This window comes from Eublepharis macularius, chromosome 16 (genome assembly GCF_028583425.1).
Source record: "Eublepharis macularius isolate TG4126 chromosome 16, MPM_Emac_v1.0, whole genome shotgun sequence".
Taxonomy (NCBI): domain Eukaryota; kingdom Metazoa; phylum Chordata; class Lepidosauria; order Squamata; family Eublepharidae; genus Eublepharis; species Eublepharis macularius.
Window position 1 is genome coordinate 49,330,779 of NC_072805.1, and position 17,356 is coordinate 49,348,134.

Genomic DNA, 17,356 nt, shown 5'->3' on the forward strand with positions numbered 1-17,356 from the left:
GTCACGTGCCCCGCGGCGGCGGCGGCGGCGTGGTCTCCATGGTGACGGCGGCGCTGTCATGGCGGCGCTGGAGGGCCGGGCCGGGCTCTGCTCGCTGGCCGCCGCCGCGCTGCTGCTGCTGGCCGCCCTCACCTACCTGCCGCCGCTGCTGCTGGCCTACCGGAGCCACGGTGCGCGGGCCGGGCCGGGGCTGGGGCGGCGGGGCGGCCCCTCTCTTCCCCTCCCCGCTGACCGGCGCTTCTCCTTCCCGCGCAGGCTTCTGGCTGAAGCGCAGCAGCTACGCCGAGCAGCCGTCCGTCCGCTTCCGCCACGAGGTGCTGCTGGCCGGCCTGACCGCGGGCGGCGCCTCGCTGGGCTGGAGCTCCTTCTCGGCCTGCAACCGCCTGCTGGGCCCCCGCCTGCGCGCCCCGCTGGTCTCGGTAGGCCCCGTCGCGGCTGGAGCCCGGGCTGGGTCTCCCTTTCCGGCCCCTGGGCAGAGGACGGCTCCGGAGCGGGGCTGGGGTCGCTTCTTGGCCGCCCGCCTTTGGCCAGCGAGGGGGGTCGCGCCCGCCTTGCCGCGCGTGCGTGCCGGTGCCGCGACGTCCTCGGGCGCTGCGGGAGGGGTCGGTCCACCTCCGTGGGAGGCGGCTGCAGAAGTCTCTCCCCCCCCCCCGACCTCTTTGAAGGAGACCGCCCTCTGGTGCCCTCAAGGCGCCCCTGAAGACCCCTTGGGGGGGGGGGCGGCGGGTTCTGCTGCTGCCCGTGATCCCATGCCCTTCGGGTCCAGGCTGTGTCGCTGTGGGCCCCTGGGGACTGGGTGGTCGCCCTCGAGGCAATTCCTTGTGTGGAGGTCAAGGCGGTGCCTGCAGAAGCCGCTGGTAACTGAGCTGATGGTTTCAGGAGCAGCTCTGATAAAAGCCCCCCTTCTGCCTCTTAGGCTAGAGAGGAAGACACCAATCAAGATGGTGTGATGGACCGACTGCATTTTCAGCTGGAGCTTCCCTTGCAATCCACCGAGCAGATACTTGGGGTGCAGCTCCTTCTCACCTTTGATTACCAATTACAGGTGAGTATCCCAGATGGTCGCTTCTCCATAGCTGCTGCTGCTGCTGCGGTCTCTGCAGCGTCAAAGGTTCTGGGAAATCTAGGCTGCAGCCTTAGGGACGTGTTCCTGGAAGGAAACCCCAGTGAGCAATATGAGGCGTCTGAGCAGACCTGGTTTGGTATATGAAAACTAGCCCTGATCCTGTGGTCCAGCTAAGGGGGTCCCTGCTTTATTTCTCTAGCCCGTGTGCAGCTAGCAACATAAAACAAAGAATTTTTTTGTCACCTTGACTTTTGGGGGTGGGTGGGTGGGTTGTGGTCAGATACATGAAGTACTTTTTTCTGATTGACAAATATGTAAGTACACGCAGGAGCGAAGACAAATATAAGCTGTGGAGCCAAAAGGCCATGAAATATAAGAGACTGCAATATGTCTATGTGGCCAGAAGTTAGGCAAGACACGAAAAGTTATCAATCTATCATAGCAGTGCTTGGTGATAATACTATTCTTCTAGCATTATTATACTATTTAACATAGATAGTGGAAAATAAATCCATTCAGATTAAGGCCAAATTGTACAGAGTCAAATTTGTTGATAATTTTTTCCAAAGCGATTTCTTGCTAGAGCTTCTTTTGAAGACTTTGGTTGACTTTGCAACTGCAGTAGAGTACCTGGGAGCCTGAAGTTTTTTTCCCTGGCTTACCAGCTTTACATTTTTTTAATATTAAGAGTTGTGTTCAGCCATTCCCTTGTATATAGAGCTTGCTTTCTCTGTTCTATGTAGGCTGCACAAGAGCATTGTTGGTGGGTGATAACTTGTCGCATCACTTGTCGCACACTTGTCGCACCATATGATAGCGTGTTATTTGGTCTTGCAGTAGCCTGTTTCAGTGTACATAAGACACTACTTTCTGTACACAGAGTCAGATTGTTGCTCACTATAGCTCAGTGCCATCTACGTCGCTTAAGGTTCTCTGAGGTCTCAGCTTATATAGAGGACAGAGTTGGTGTCTGGGTTTGTTGAGGGGCCTGCTGCGTGCATTTGTCTCTCTGCTCAGTTGTTGTTAGTGTACGCTGTATTCTTCAGCAACTGTGGAACTCTTCCACTAATCAAGGTGCCAAATCCAGGCAGTTCCCTTGTCAAGGCTACATCAGTGGCGTTATTGTGCGCTGCCTGGGGGCATCTAGGAGGCTCTCTCAGTCAGAGCTGCAGTGACAGAGACCAGGTTACTAGACTAGATGGACATTTGGTCTGGTCCAGCAGAATTCTCTTCCCATCAGTATTTTGCACAAAGAGACAGTTTGGCTGCTTGGATTTTGTGCCCAATGGCCTTGATCTTCCTTATCACTGAATCTGGGAGGCTGGCAACGCTGGTTTGAAACGGCGGTTATTTACAGCTATGGCAAGAGTTCTCCAGTTCATGTGGTTCTGTTATTTTGGTGTGGTCCCATGCAGTTAGTCCAGTGTGAGCCTGTTGATTTGGGGGGCTTAGGCTGGAGTGCATGCACAGGACTGCACTGTGTGCCAAGACACTATCTGGTATGTGGCTAATGGTGGTTTCCTCTTCATAAATGGTGCTTTGTATAATTATTTAATTATTAGCAATATCTCTTTATTTTATTTATATTTTTCCTGCCCCAAGAAGCTTACAATGTATGTTTGTAGGCAGAGACCACAGAAGGAGGAAAGAAAGATGGAATGTGGGGCAGCAGCAGCAGCAGCAGAAGTCTGCAGGGAGGTTGTCAGAGCCACAGCCCTTGTGGGATTTGAGGGGAGCCCTGTAGCTTCTCAGGGGGGAGGGGGAAGCAGTGTGCATGTGTGGATGGTTGGCTGGCCTCTCTGTAGGAACGCTTCTGTAGGAACGCCTCAGCATACCAAGGATAGGATATACACAACGCGGGTCTCTCGTGGACAAGCCGCATTCCCTCTTGAGCATGCCTTTCTTTTCCACAGTCCGCTTCTACATTTAGCCCACTGTTGTTAAGGCGAAGAACACTAAGATCTGAAGCAAGTGTGTGGACTGTCAGCAATTCCTACAAAGTTAACTTTGAAAAAAATGAAAGGGCAGAATAAGCCCACCCAGGTCAGCTGTGTGGCCACAGGTTGCACCCTAAATGCCCCTTTCTTGCTTGTTGCTGCCATTTCAGAGGATGTCGACATTTGTGATGCAGAGCATGGCCTTTCTCCAGACCTTTTCCCCTGTGCCGGGCTCACGAGTCTTTGTGAACGGAGACCTGAGGCTTCGTCAGAGGCAACCACTTGGCCATTGTGGGTTGGACAGCAGGTACAACGTGAGTGGCAGCATCTTCCAGTTTCAATCACTGGCGTTGGGGCTTTCTGCTTTTGCAGCTCCGTGGGTGTGGCTGGCGTTAAATGCTGTAGTCAGAGGACGGGTAGGCCAACAAAATGTGTATTTACAGTTCACATCAGTATAAAGGAAATCATAGTCTCTTATGATTCTGGGTGTCACATGACAGTGCTTGCTGTGGAAAAGTTGCTGCAGCTGCCCAGAGTTGTTGGAATCAGTGGGACTTAAATGCAGAATTCCTGGTCCCATTACATATTGTTAAGGAATGTACAAGAGCTTGTGGCAATACATACTGCATACTGCAGGGGGTTGGACTAGATGGTCTGTATGGCCCCTTCCAACTCTATGATTCTATGATTCTTAACACAACAGAAGTCGTATTTCCATACAGCATGCAATTCACTTGTTGAGGTCCATAGTACAGAATGTGATCTTAGGTTTTGCCAAGGACTAGTGAAGTGGTCAGAAGTATAGACCAACCAAGGCTAGAGTGTGTCCCCACCATCGTGATAAAGAAATGCTCAGATGCGAAGCAACTGGAAGCTCAGAAACTCCCACAGGGAATGGAAACCTCTGGGGTTATCCCGACTGACTCTGGCTGCTGCCTGAGAGTGTCAGGTGGTCCATTCCAGGATGCTGGTTGATTTTTCCTAATAGGAAATTGTTTCCTGGTGATAGGTATCCGTGATTAATGGGTCAAGCCCTTTTGCCTGGGACTATGATCTTGTGAACATAGTGGCAGCGTATCAGGAGAGAAACGGTGAGTCTGTATGTCAGGAGGTGGGTGGAGACAACAGCATGCCCCCCCCCCGCCTCAGCTCCCCATGGGGTTAGCCACGGCAGCCACTCAGCCCAGCGAGTTGGCTGAGGCACCTTATAAAGAGCTGCATACCAGTCAGCTGATCAATGGCAGCTGGTCCTTTAAGACACAAGCTCCCTCTGATAACTGTCCCTTTGACAACCAGCTGTCTGGCGATCAGCACTTGGGGCGGGAAAGGGCAGAAATTGCACAGGAGGCACTGTTGGTCCCTCCCAGGCTGGGCTACACCCACTTTGGCAGAAGGAGGCCACTGGGCATGCTCCAGGCCCGGCTAGAACCTTCAAAAGGTTGGAGGAAGGAGCCAAGGCAGGCAGACCAGCTCGGGCTCCCAGCTCAGAAGGGAGTAGAGCTCGAGGAGAGGAGGTGGGCTAGGCTGGTATACATGCCCCCCCCCAAAAGGCCTGGGAAGGTGCTTATCCAAATTGGGCTCTGCTGCTACAATGCATTTAGCACAGTCACTTCAAGGAGATCTTACACCTTTTTCTGTCCACTGTTTTAAGAATGTTTTGGTTAATGATTGCAAAATGATGTCTGCTTTTTTCCCCTTTGCAGTCACAACGTTTTTGTCTGATTCCAGCCCCATCTGGGTAGTTGGAAGAGCACCCAGTGATCCTTTTGTGATCCAGGCCACCATCCATTATCCAGTGGACCTGATCGTATATCCTTCTGTCTGCTGGGTGGTCAGCCATGCACCCGGATGGCATGGAAGCAAAGGAGCAGTTTGAGTCATCTTTGGTAGACATGTAACGTTTATCTGAATATGTAGATTGGGCAAAAGACAGGAGCTTTGGTGTGACAGGCCCATCTCTGATGACCAGATCTGTGAGGCGCAGGTGAGGAAATGACCAAAGGTGGGCCAGTGAAAGAGAGAGCAGGTGCTGAGTTTGAGAAATGGGGTGTGAGCCTCCCCCCTTTTAAATGACCTCTCAATCTAGATGTAGCTGAGGTTTTTTTAAAAAAAAAACTGTGCTAACTTTTGAAATTTTAAGTTCTCCTTGACTCTTTCTACGTATCAGCCAGGCTTCTGGGAAATGATCAAGTTTGCCTGGATCCAGTATGTCTGCATTCTGCTGATTTTTCTCTGGATTTGTGAAAGAATAAAAACTTTCCTTTTCCAGAATCAGGTGCTAACCACTATTCCAGTGTTACCGGTTTCGTCCATTTTGTCCCACAAAGAACACCAGTCCTGAAAATGTCCTTTAAAAAAACTCCGTAAACAGCCACAGGGATAAGCAGAGCATCCGTCGCTTTCACTTCCTTCAGCGTTCTTCCCCCACCTGGAAGATGGGGGAGGGGGCGTGATCTGGGTATTTCAGACCCTGTGCCTTTGCTGTTGCAAGATCCGAGCAGATGCTTTGGTTTCTGTTTTCTCTCTGCCAGGAGTTTCAGTTTCTGCTGCCTCTGCTAATTCATAGTTCTGCTTTCAGACATTCTTACTTAGTTGCTTTTGGCTACTCACTGTATTTTAGATGCAATGTGTATATGCCCATGTAGTGGTTTGTAGTGTTTTTAGCAGGTAAGAGGATGGTTTTATTTATAAAAGTTGTGTTAATGAGATGTCCTATCTTGATTGAATTTATTTGGAATTTAACCCATGAGTTTCAAATGAGCAGTCTCGTCAAGCTGCTTGATATTGTGAATCTACACAGGGATCTAAAAAATAAGTGGGGAGAGCAAGCCCGCTGTTTTCAGAGGGCAGCAACTCCAGCAATAATTGGGTCTTTCCAAAGAGAGCCAGCATATGCCTTCTGTACCTTCTGAGAAGCAGAAGAAATCTACTCACCTCATACAAGGGCGGCGGGGGGAATGCTGTGTATCAGCCAGGAAAGTGAAACCTTTGCCCAGCTGATAATGCCTGCCTGCCTGCCTGCCAACTGGTGACAGCCTGTGCCTACTACAGCTCCAGGAAATTCTCTCCCCGAGTCCTAGCAGGGGCTCTGAAACTGGTCTTAATTGAAATCGCGCATCTCCAGGAGTGGCCTTATCAAAACTCTCCTAGACCAATGATGCTGATTGCTGTTGGCATGTTTTAGAGAAGAAAGGCATGCTCCTCTCTGAAATATCCTAAGAAGCATTATGTGCATATGAAAAAAGTCAGAGAAATGGTTGTGGTGGCATTGTGTTTCTTCCTTGTTGCCTTCTCCTCCTCTGAGGATCTGAAGGGAGAGTCCTTCTGAATTTGTGTCAAAGCATTGGCTGCTCCCTATGTTATCTCAGGCGCTTCCTCCTCTCTTTGCCGAGTCAGTCAAGTCCAAAGGTTTCTTTTTATTTTCCTTCTGTAAACTCTCCTCATTCTTACCATCTGCCCCCACTCCTTACCAATGGACCAACAAGTAGCAGGTGCCAAAAGCAGGACTTGCAGTGAGGGGGCAGCCCGGCACATGAGCCAGTGTTTTTCTTGTTGGGCATACTGTGTGGCCTGTTAGGGAGGGGCCTCTCCTCTGCATTCAACTGCAGGAGGCACTGTGGCTCTGCGAGGAGCGTGCCTTCTCTCTCTGTGTGTGAGAGCTGTAATTGCATGGCTTCCCTTCTGTCCAAGAAGTCAGAGTTGCCAATAGTCTTCACTGCTGCTGTTGAGCTGGGCAGGTCTGCAATTAGCTTGCAACTCAGTACCAAGTCTTAAAGAAAAGACAGACTCGCTCCTCCTAGAAAACAGAGCCCGTTCCCCAGACTGGGGGGCTGGAGGACAGGTTACCTTTTCTGCTTATAACAACTCTGCTGTGGTTTGGCATCTCCCTCAGCCCTACGTTCAATATGACTGGGAGAAGTTGGTCTCCATTGCTGATCTTTGCTGGGCCTGTCTGGTTGGTGCTGCGCAGAATTCCAGATCCCTGGTAAAAGAGCTTCTATCGGCAGCATTCAATACAGTCGATTATGAACTTTTGACCCACCGCCTTGCCGATGTGGGGATACGAGGGATTGTCTCTTCTCCACAGTCGGGGACAAACAGTGGCGCTTGGGGAGAGATTGCCATCCTGCCAACCGATGGTGTGCGGCGTCTCACAAGGGGCGATACTCTCCACTGCTATTTAACATCTCTATGCACCCCCTTGCCCAGCTGGTGTGAAGTTTCAGACTTGGGTGTCATCAGTATGCAGATACCTAATGATGAACGGCTGGCCTGGCTCGGCCCCAGATGTCCCGGAGCATGCCTTTGAAGCCGTGACTGGTTGGTTGAAACAGAGTCGACTGAAATTAAATCCTACAAAGATGGAAGTCCTGTATTTGAGCTGCGTGGGGTTAGGTACCGGACTGGCTCCTGACCCTTGATGGGGTGCCGCTTGCGCCAGTGCCGACGGTTAGGAGCCTGGGGGTGATTCTGGATGCCTTCTTAAAAATAGAGGCACAGGTTGCAGCGGTTGCCAGATCCTCTTTTTCCCATCTACGACGGACCAGGCAGCTTGTCCCTTACCTTTCGACCCGCGACTTAACTGCAGTGATCCAGGCAATGGTCACCTCTAGGTTAGACTACTGTAACTTGCTCTACATGGGGCTTCCCTTGAGTCTGATCTGGAGACTACAACTGGTTCAAAATGCAACAGGATGTGTTACTGTGGGAGTGCTGAGTGGAGCGCATATAACACTAATATTGCACCAGCTGCATTGGGTTGCCAGTTGAATATCGGATCAGGTTCAAGGTTTTGGTATTAACCTATAAAACCCTATGCGGACTGGGACCAGCCTATCTGCGGGACTGCCTCTCCCCATGTATGCCTCTTTCAGTCCTGGCTCCAGCCTTGAGGAACTCTCTGTCCACTGAGACCAGGGCCCGGCAGGATCTGTTATCGTTTCGCCGTGCCTGTAAGTCAGAGATGTTCCGCCAGGCATACGGCTGAGGAGGGGCTTGGCCTCCGCTGGCAGACAAAATGGAGAAGTACGTAAGACTTGAAACCCTCCCCCACTAGGGTGTCCACCACCTTGCTCTGTTAAGTAGCATTTACTGATTCGCTGATTTCTGCCATCTGATTATTATATCATTGTATATTGTATGAGTGAATGTTTTTAAACTTTTAATGGTTTTATATTGTACCAAGTGATTTCTAATTGTTTTTTTGATTGTTGTAATCCACCCTGAGCCCTTTGTGGAGAGGGAGGAATAAAAATACAAAGTAAATAAAATAAATAAATTCTCATGAAGAAATGGTTCCCTCGTTAACAGAGTGGCCATGTACTGGGAGCTGTGCATTCCCATAGGCGGCATATAATTTTTTTATAAATTGAATCTTAGATTGAAACTCTTCTTCTTCCTGCGTGTGTGCGCATGCACGTGTGTGCACATGCACATGTCACCTGGTGACTTGTTAGTTTCATTTTTGGCTTATGAACTGAGTACAAGTTCTCTGGCTGCCAATCAAGGGCTTCGCTGGACTCTGCATATGATTGCCTGCTGATTGGGAAGGTGTGTCCTCCATCCAGCTCCCCAGTCCTTTGTCCTGCCAGTGGCAGAGGCTCTGCTTGGCATGCAGAAGACCTCTGGCTCAATGCCCAGCATGCACCTCCCGGGAAAAGGATCAGCTGCAGCGGGCAGGGAAGACCTCCGCCAGAAACCCCGGAGAGCTGCTGCCAAACGGACGAGGCAAGACCCAGGGAGCGGTAGTGTTCAGGTGACAGACTAGGATGTGGGAGAGCCAGGTGGGAACCCTTGCTTTGCCCTGGCAGCTTGCTGGGTGGCCTTGGGCCACTCTCATACTCTCAGCCTGGCCCCTTTCAGTCCTCCTGCAGTGCTGTCCTAAGCAGAGCTGCTTCCTTCTCTTCCCATTGACTTGGGATGGAGCTCTGCTTACAGTGGGAGAGTATTGGCTGGCACTGTGGGGTCAGGCTTCCAGTGGGCGGACCAGCGGCTCAGAAAGATAGAAAAAGGAAAGCAGACAAAAGCCTATCTCAAAGTGCCATGCCATTCTTACAGTGAACACAGACAGCATTTAATAAGAAATGATGCACTGTAGACAATGCAGAATGTGGCTCAATGATAAGGTATGAACAGCCTGTTCGGAGCACGATTCTGTGATGTTACAGGAGTTCTGGCTGACTCGTGCCAAAGGCTGCCAGAAATGTAACTCTTATTTATGGCTCCAAACTTGAGCATGTTTCTTATGGATGAGTTTTACTGAAGTTTTGAAAGTGCTTGTGTATTGTTTGAAGTGGGTCTTTTTATAATTGATAGATATCTTTGTTAGCTGCCTTGAGCAGTTAGTGAAGATGGATAAAAATAAATACAACTTTTTAAATAATGTCTGCATGGAATACTAGTAGATTGTGGCAGTTATGATGGTTCTGAGTGGGTTGCTTATGTCTGTTCATGCCACAGAGGGAAACCCTATTAGAAACTCTGCCACAAGGAGGCAAAAAAATGAGAGAAGGCATTTCCCTTTGTGGAGAGAACATCACACATGGGAACATCATATAAATTGAACTGCTCAGTCAAGCAAGTTCTGCAGCTTTCCTCCATACCAGGATCGGTGCTTCCTTCTGTCTTGGGGCTCAAGCTGAGGCTGGTGGGGAAGACGGGCTTGCCTGTGCAACTGGGACCTTTTGAGGCCTGGGGCCTTAAGGGGTAAGAAAATGGGTGGTAGGTGAGCCTCAGCCAGGGGGGGCGGATTCCAAAGGTGAGGTGCCACCATTGAAAAGGTATTATGTGCATTGTGATTTGTTTCTGGTCTCGGCCACCCCATATTAGGATTCTATGCATTCTGCCCACACTTCTTCACGGCGTATAATAGTTCCCAGACGTTACCACAGCAAGAATTTCAGGGATGAAATTCTGCACTATACAGACCCCTGAAAGAAGTGCGAGCAAAACATATAGGAGCACATAATGAAATAAAACTTTTTTACTCCCATGGCACCATTTTTTTTTGTGGTGGAGGTTCTTTTGTTCTGTTTTTGTTAATACCCCTGCAGTTTAGTTGATTTATTGCCTCCTGCCCAACAGTGGGGTGTAATTGGAGACAAAAGTTATCAGCCATCTTGGCCTACACAAAATCCAGAACAAGAAACAAAATCTATGCAATAGTTATCCTAAGGGCCAATGGAAATTTCAATACTGCGCAAGCTTTTGAACTCGGCGCCCTTCATCAGGTCAGATGTCACAAAAACTGGAAAGAGATTTTTCCAAACCAAGCTCTTAAGACCCATTGCTCCCTTCCTTCACTCGCTGAAACTGCAGGGCACACAATGGAGACTTTGCCTGGATTTACCGTCATGCCTTAATTTTCCTCTCTTAAGAAATTGTTTTGTATCATCCAGCCCAATGGAGAGTCCTGGTGAAAACTTGCACCCTTTTGGGTGGCTCAAATAAGAGGCCGCCTGTTACTCTGGACTTTCTTGATTTGACTTTGGGACCCACCAAAAACCTCCAAAGCACCTTGATCACCAGTTTGATTCTCCTGAGGAATCTGAAAGGCAAATCTGTAGTGAAATAATGGATCATACCAACAGCAGTTAGCACAGCTGCTTCTCCTCAGATGCCAACATACAAGGTTGGTGGGAAAGATCCTTACAGAAGACTCTGGCCGTCACTGGTGCTTACACAGCTGAGCGGGCTGTGTCTTGTGCACAGCTTCCTGATACAGCACTGGATGTTGCAAGTGAAACTCTGGGATCTGGATGGAAGCTGCTTAAACACAAGAGATGCACACTTGGAAGATTTATGGCAGTTATGAAACCCCTCTCTGTCTCTGCCTGGCTCCCCCTTCTGTAACTTTCCCTAAAAGAAGTGAGCTCTGATTCACAACCTCTGAAATAGTTGTCTGACTTGAAAGGGGCCCTGGACTTTTAAATGTTGCCACCCCCACCCCTTAAAACGAGCCTTTAGAGTACCCATTTCATCCTGTACAACGGAAAGACTGTCCGCATCAGCACATCTTTTGGGAGGTGGATCTAAATATTGCAGCAAGACGGCCTAAGTACGTTCCGTTTTGGCTAATTCGAATAATTGCTAGTTGAGTTTCCGGATACATTTGTTGCAAATTTACGTCCTAAAACTGTCCCTACATAACAATCCCGACCTGCCTTTTTGCCCCTACCGCTCTGGGAAATTCTGCAGCCTGGGCCGGGGTAGGGGCAGAGCGCAGGGCCGGGCTGGCTCTTCGCCGGCGGCCCTGCAGAGCAAGAAGCGGCCGGCCGGGCCCCAGCTCCTTGGCGCCTCGCAGGCAGGCGGGCGGAACCGCGCGGGGCGATCAGCGGGTCGCCCCTGCAGCTCCGGCCCAGGCGCCCCGCCGCTAGTGGCCAAACAGCGCCGGGAGGCATGCGCGCGCCGCCCAGAAGCGCGGGGGGCAGGTGGCGCGAGCGCCCGGGCCGGCGGCCGGAGGGGAGCCTCCAAGCCAGTGGTCGCGCAAGGGTTCCCGCGCCGCGCGAAGTGTTGCCGAGCGGCAGGGCCGGGACCTGCCCTCGGGGATCCGGCGGGAAGGCGGGCTTCGGTGCGCGCCTCTGAGTTTCGCCGGAGCCCCACCCCCCCGCCGCCGTGCTGAGGCCGCTGCCGCTGCCGCCCGCCCTGAAACGGCCAGAGCCCCTCCCGGTCTCTCCCGCCGCGGCTACCGGCCCGTCGGCTTTTGCGCGGCACGAGGAAGGGGCGGGCGCTGAAGCGCGCCCCCGGCCCGCCTCTTCCCGGCCGTTCGCTCGGTGCCTCCGGGCTCCAGGGGCGCGCCGGGCGGCCAGGAAGGCGGGCGCGAGGGCTCGGCCGAGGGCTCGGGGCTGCGGGCGCCCTGGACCTGCCCCTCTTGGCGCCTCCCTCCGGCGAGCCTCGGGTGGCCACGTCTGAAAGGCGCTCATTGTCTGGGAGCGGCGGCGCAGCGGAGGGCGCGTCCGCGGGCCGGACTGGGGGAGCGCCGACAGGCGTCCCTACCTGCGTCTGCAGCGGTGAGGGGCCGGGGCCGCCCAAGACGGGCCTCCCGGGGCAAAGGCAGCTCCCAGCCGTCGGGGCGGCCCAAGTCTCCCGCCCGAAGCGCGCCCGTCCAGCCGTGCCTTGTGCGCTGCCTGCCGACCGGAGGGCCGGGTGCGTGGCCGCGGGCGGGCGAGGCGGCCGTCCGGCTCCGGGCGCCTGGGGCTGGGCAGCCGAGGCGAGCGGGGCGTGGGGAGGGGGCCGGCCGGCCGGCCTTCCCGCCCGGTGCTCGGCCGTGCCTGCGCACTGCCGGGACTTCCTTTTGCCAAGCGCGGCCGCTGTGCCCAGGCTTGCCTAGCGGGCGGCTGGCCGGGGCCGGGGACTGGTGGGCCTTCTGCATTCTGGCCCGAGCTGGGGGTTGGAGGGACAGCGAGCGCCCCGAAAGAGCAGGCGGCCGGGCCTGGCCGGGAGGGAAGCGGCCAGGAACTGCCCTCTGTGCCGCGTTGGGTTCCGTGGAAGCGGAGAGGCGGCGGTCTCGATGACATTCTCGGCCCTCTTGCCTGCGGTGCTGAGATCAACCACCTTGAATGGGTTTTCCGACACAATCGGAAAACCTCCCCTTACTCAGTTCCTCCGCCAAGATTGTAGCAGCAGCCCTGGAGTCCAGTAGGGCCCCTTCCACCCGCTTGTCTGTCTGTTCCAAACTGTTCCAAACTCTTCCTGTGCCCACCGGCTTAGCGGACTGGACCTTTCAGCAGTGTCTGGCCGCTGTGAAAACGGGGGTCCGCTCTGGGGTGTTTGCAGCAAAAGTTTCCGGCTGATGCTGAGAACTAAACTCTTCCGCTCCCTTTCAGGGCACCCACCGGTGGAGACCTGCTTCAGCCAGCATGGCCAGACTCCGTATTTCCAGCACTACGATTGCCGTTTTCCTTGTGATTCAGACAGGGTTCCTGCTGTTTCTGTATGCTCAACATGGTGGCTTCATGCCCCACTCTGAGGAGAAGCCAGCCCAGGCGCACATCCTCATCCTCTCCTCTTGGAGGTCGGGGTCTTCCTTCGTGGGGCAGCTCTTCAGCCAGCACCCAGACGTCTTCTACTTGATGGAGCCAGCCTGGCATGTGTGGGTGACCATGCGCCACAACAGTGCCAAGGTGCTGCAGATGGCAGTTCGAGACCTCATCCGGTCAGTCTTCAAGTGTGACATGTCAGTCTTCGATGCCTACATGCCTTGGAAGAGAAACTTGTCAGATCTCTTCCAGTGGGCCGTGAGTCGAGCTCTGTGCACAGAACCTGCGTGTGATCACTTTCAGCGCACGGACATTACCAGTGAAAGTGCCTGCAAGACCGTCTGTGGCAAGTACCCTTTTGGCAAAGCGGAAGAGGCCTGCCACACCTACAGCCATGTTGTCCTAAAGGAGGTCCGGTTCTTTGATTTGAGAGTGTTGTATCCTCTTCTGACTGACCCTTCCTTGAATCTCAAAATTATCCACTTAGTTCGTGACCCCAGGGCAGTTGTGAAGTCACGCGAACAATCGGTCAAAGCCCTTGCCCGTGACAATGGGATTGTTCTGAATATGAATGGCACAGAAGTGGAAGACACCCAGTACAAAGTTCTGCAGGAAATCTGTAGAAGCCATGTTCAGATTTATGAAACCGCTACTTTGAAACCTCCAAGCTTTCTAAAAGATCGCTACTTAATTATTCGATTTGAAGACCTTGTCAGGGATCCCTTACCAGAAATTACAGCAATGTATAAATTTGCAAATCTGCAGTTGACCCCCAGGCTTGAGAGCTGGATCCACAATATAACGCACGGACAAGGACCAAGTAAAAAGAAAGAAGCATTCCAGATCACCTCTCGAGATGCTGTGAATGTCTCCCAAGCATGGAGAAACGTTCTTCCTTTTCAGAAAGTTCAGAGAGTGCAAGAAGTTTGCAAAGGTGCTATAAATATACTTGGCTATCAGCTTGTGGATTCTGAGAGAGAGCAAAAAGACTTATCATTGGATTTAGTGTTGCCGCATCGAAGAAGCCAATTCAGTTGGGCATCCTTTAGCCAAAACTAAGGGAAATATCGCTATTCTATTGTTCACCTTCTAGCCAAGGAGGAGAAATTTTATCTTCATGGAAGAATCCAGTGTTTGGTGTGGTTGCTCCTATTTTCCGTTTCCCTAATCTAGAACAAGTGGGACCAAGTGATGATGCCTAATTTGTAGACATATCAGCTTAGATCAGTTGTTCTGTAATAAATGTGTAGCTGTCAGAAATGGAAAGCTATAGCTACTGGCTTGCTCACCTAACACCACTGCATATGTTACAGCAACCTCATCGTATTATTGATTTAGCATAAGATGATTTCCCTTCCCTTTTGGAAAGAAAGTCGAGGAAATCATTGTGGTATTTTGCATTCTGCTTTGTTGCAAGCTGTTCTTCAAATTTATTTTTAATTAATGTTAGTGTCTTAATATTCTTAATATTTTCACAAACAAAGTGTATGAGGGAACCCACAAAAAGGCTGCTGCTGGAACGAAGTTTCACAGCTTTGGCTCCCTTTGCTCATGTTGACTTCTTGCCTGCATGGATGGATGGATACCGATACAAATTTGTTAAATTTGTAAAACAGTGCCAGGTTACTGTATCTATCTGCTCTGAAGACTGCTGACAAACCACAGGTTTGTCCCTAAAATCACTAGAGAGAGGGAGTATGTGGAGGGAGAAATGGAAGTTCTGTCAATTTTGGTTTCCACATTGGGACTGGTTTATGTGGTTTCCCTGTTGCTGGTGCAGCTGCTGTTACAGTGTTTCCCCAGTCCCCCAACATGACATCTCCCCCAATTTTTTCAAAAATTGGCAGTTAAATATCATAATATCAATATAATGTTATGCTACTATGTCTAACTGGTTCCCTGAATTCCCAGCTTCTATTACAAAAAAGTGATGCTTTTATATGCCTTTCCCCTTATATCTCTGTAAGAGGAGGGGCCAGAAATGTACTTTTAACAGGACCTATTACTCATATTGATATAATGTTGTATTGTTACAACAACATCTAATTGCCAGTTTTTAAAGAAATATGCTCCTGTGTCAGGGGGAAGGAGATCATTACCATGAGGACAGTCTTAGGGGAAATGGCTGCCGAATGTAAGAGAAAATCTGAATTTTCCCATCCATATGGCAGCCATCTAGGCTTTACTGCAATATTTCCCCAAACTTTTCAGCAAAGCAGGTATGAGAAAGTTTGGAGAAAAGCTGGGAAATCCTGGGGGATGCATCAAGGCACTTACAGTGCTGTGAGGAAAGAGGAAACTGACCCCCCCCCTTCCAACACCATTGCAACAGGGGCAAATAGCATGTGCAGAAATGGCCCCAAGTGTAAGACTAAGCACTCGTTCCTAAACGTGGTTGTGTGTGCTTTGTGGTAAATGTGTCTGTTTAACTGATTTGGAAGAGGGTGAGGCTGACATTCTGTTCTGCCTACGAGCTGTGGGAGCATACTACACAGTCATTCTACCTAGTAGGGCACTGCTCTCTCCTCCGAGATGATAAAAAGAACAGTTGTCACACGTGGAAGATAAATATTGGAACTATGGTAAAATACTTTAAATTATAGCAGTCAACTCTTTTTCGGAAGAGCATGCAGGCATCCCTCAAAAAAATTCTATCCTGCTACAGTGAAAGAAATGCTGTGTTTGGTGGGATTTTTTCTTTTCCTGTCATTAGAGCCTGTTGATCATAGCTGCTTTTCAATTAGTCCACTTAAAAAATGATTGTTTTAATTCCAGATTGGAAAGCCAGCAAGGACATGATTATAGTTTTTGCTAAATACTGAATGTTATATTGTTCTTGAAAGTAGTGCTGGGAAAAATGTTTATTGTAATGAACAATTTGAGTGATACTCTCAGTTTAGTGAAACTAATCATGCCCTTTCTGAAGTTAAAGGAAATTACAACAATAAATTGTAAAGTGCTTCCCTGTCCCCTGGGTAGCAGGAGTGGGGAGGGAGAGAGAAAGCCGGGCCCTGAAATGAAAGGGCTACTGCGCCAGTGGGTGGTTGGCCTGGCATCTGAATTCAGGGGCCAGGTCTTTTCCTCATATGAAACAGTGGCCATTTAACGGGAGTCGCTGTGGACTAGCTGGGAAGTATTTGCTCCTCCCTAGCCATTCCTGCCTCCCTGGCACAATTCCAGATGTTGATATTCTTGGGAATGGAAAAATCAGAGCTGGGAATCCTTGGGAGGGGGATTTTGCAATACCAGGTATCTTTGATGTGACCCTGTCGGAGTCTGTGTTCCCTTCCAATGGAATGGCTGTATTACTTTGTAGCAGAATAGGGCAGGAACCCATTGACACCTTAAAGACTTAAAAAACATTCAGTTAGTAAGAGCTCACTTCTTCAGATGCATATAGTGTTTATTCATTAGTCAGATACAATTATACTAAAAGCTTCAAGCAAGGGGGGGAGGGGAGAGATGTTACAAAATTGTAGTGTTCAGTGGTCACTTTATTGTCCCCCTCCCTGAGCCTGAACAAGGACATTGATTCCTCACCCTTGAGAGATGCTAACAGTAGATCACACCTTTTATGGATGTTAATTAGCTCAGCTGTGCCTCTATACTTGAATCATTGGACCTGCTTGTCCTCCTTCACCCTGCGTGTTCCTGGATTAGAACTGATTGTCTGTTAATCTTACTTTGCCTATCTGTCAAACGTAGTAAAATCCTGACAATGTTAGAAGGTAACGTTGATTGGGAAGACCAAAGTCCTGCAGGACACAGTGTTTCCCTCTTTTCATGGTGTCCAGCTGACAGTTGCTAACTTGGTTGGAACTGACAGTCGCTAACTTGGTTAAGAAGTTAGGGGTTATATTAGATCCAGCATTATTGCAGGAGAAAGAAGCTAAGGCAGTTGTAAAAAAAAACATTTTTTTAGCTTATCTTAGCTTGGAAGATGACCCTTTACCTTGGTTTGGCTGTTCAGACCATGTGGATCTCTGCAATGGTTACCAAAAGGCTAGGCTAGGCTACTGCAATGCACTGTAAATGGGTCTGCCCTTAAAGTCCACTGGAAAACTCCTGGTTGGTACAGATCACAGCCTATCGACTGGTTAGTATTGAGCAGAACATGCATGTACGTTCTGTAGATATTCCATTGGTTACCAATCCAGTACCAGGTTTAATACAAAATTCGTATCACTCTAGCCACCCTGGAAATGGTAGGATCAGCAACTGCATGCTCCTGTGCATTCTCTGTGGTAGCTCCCACTGCATGGCAAGGCCCGCCTGAGGTGCAGGAAGGCCCACATGCTTCTATCCTCTCACAGAATATGCAAATAATAATATAATAACAAGGGCTACTGGCATGGATGGCTCAACAAAGGATTACA

The 17,356-nt window shown here is 50.4% G+C and overlaps 2 protein-coding genes across 3 annotated transcripts; both read left to right on the plus strand.

Annotated features, from left to right (window-relative positions):
- The first annotated feature begins 51 nt into the window (after window positions 1–51).
- Window positions 52–5,711, plus strand: TMEM231 (transmembrane protein 231). The gene is made up of 7 exons (XM_055000866.1): window positions 52–170; window positions 256–419; window positions 917–1,045; window positions 3,174–3,317; window positions 4,013–4,094; window positions 4,707–4,812; window positions 5,164–5,711. The coding sequence occupies exons 1-7, from the start codon at window positions 59–61 to the stop codon at window positions 5,342–5,344; spliced, it is 918 nt and encodes a 305-aa protein (XP_054856841.1). The 5' UTR covers window positions 52–58; the 3' UTR covers window positions 5,345–5,711.
- A 6,127-nt stretch (window positions 5,712–11,838) lies between these two features.
- LOC129343808 (carbohydrate sulfotransferase 6-like) lies at window positions 11,839–16,342 on the plus strand. 2 transcript variants are annotated; one of them, XM_055000169.1, is made up of 2 exons: window positions 11,839–12,011; window positions 12,828–16,342. In XM_055000169.1, exon 2 carries the CDS (start codon window positions 12,861–12,863, stop codon window positions 14,037–14,039), a length of 1,179 nt encoding a protein of 392 aa, XP_054856144.1. In that variant the 5' UTR covers window positions 11,839–12,011; window positions 12,828–12,860; the 3' UTR covers window positions 14,040–16,342. The 2 variants fall into 2 exon arrangements, with proteins under 2 accessions (XP_054856144.1, XP_054856145.1); XM_055000170.1 differs by lacking the exon at window positions 11,839–12,011 and adding an exon at window positions 12,102–12,147.
- Window positions 16,343–17,356: the final 1,014 nt, after the last annotated feature.

Coding starts and splice junctions, on each gene's coding strand:
- TMEM231 (XM_055000866.1), top strand. CDS start 59: ATGGCGGCGCTGGAGGGCCGGGCCGGGCTCTGCTCGCTGGCCGCCGCC. Junction 420..916: donor TGCGCGCCCCGCTGGTCTCG/GTAGGCCCCGTC, acceptor TCTGCCTCTTAG/GCTAGAGAGGAAGACACCAA. Junction 3,318..4,012: donor GGTTGGACAGCAGGTACAAC/GTGAGTGGCAGC, acceptor TCCTGGTGATAG/GTATCCGTGATTAATGGGTC.
- LOC129343808 (XM_055000169.1), top strand. CDS start 12,861: ATGGCCAGACTCCGTATTTCCAGCACTACGATTGCCGTTTTCCTTGTG.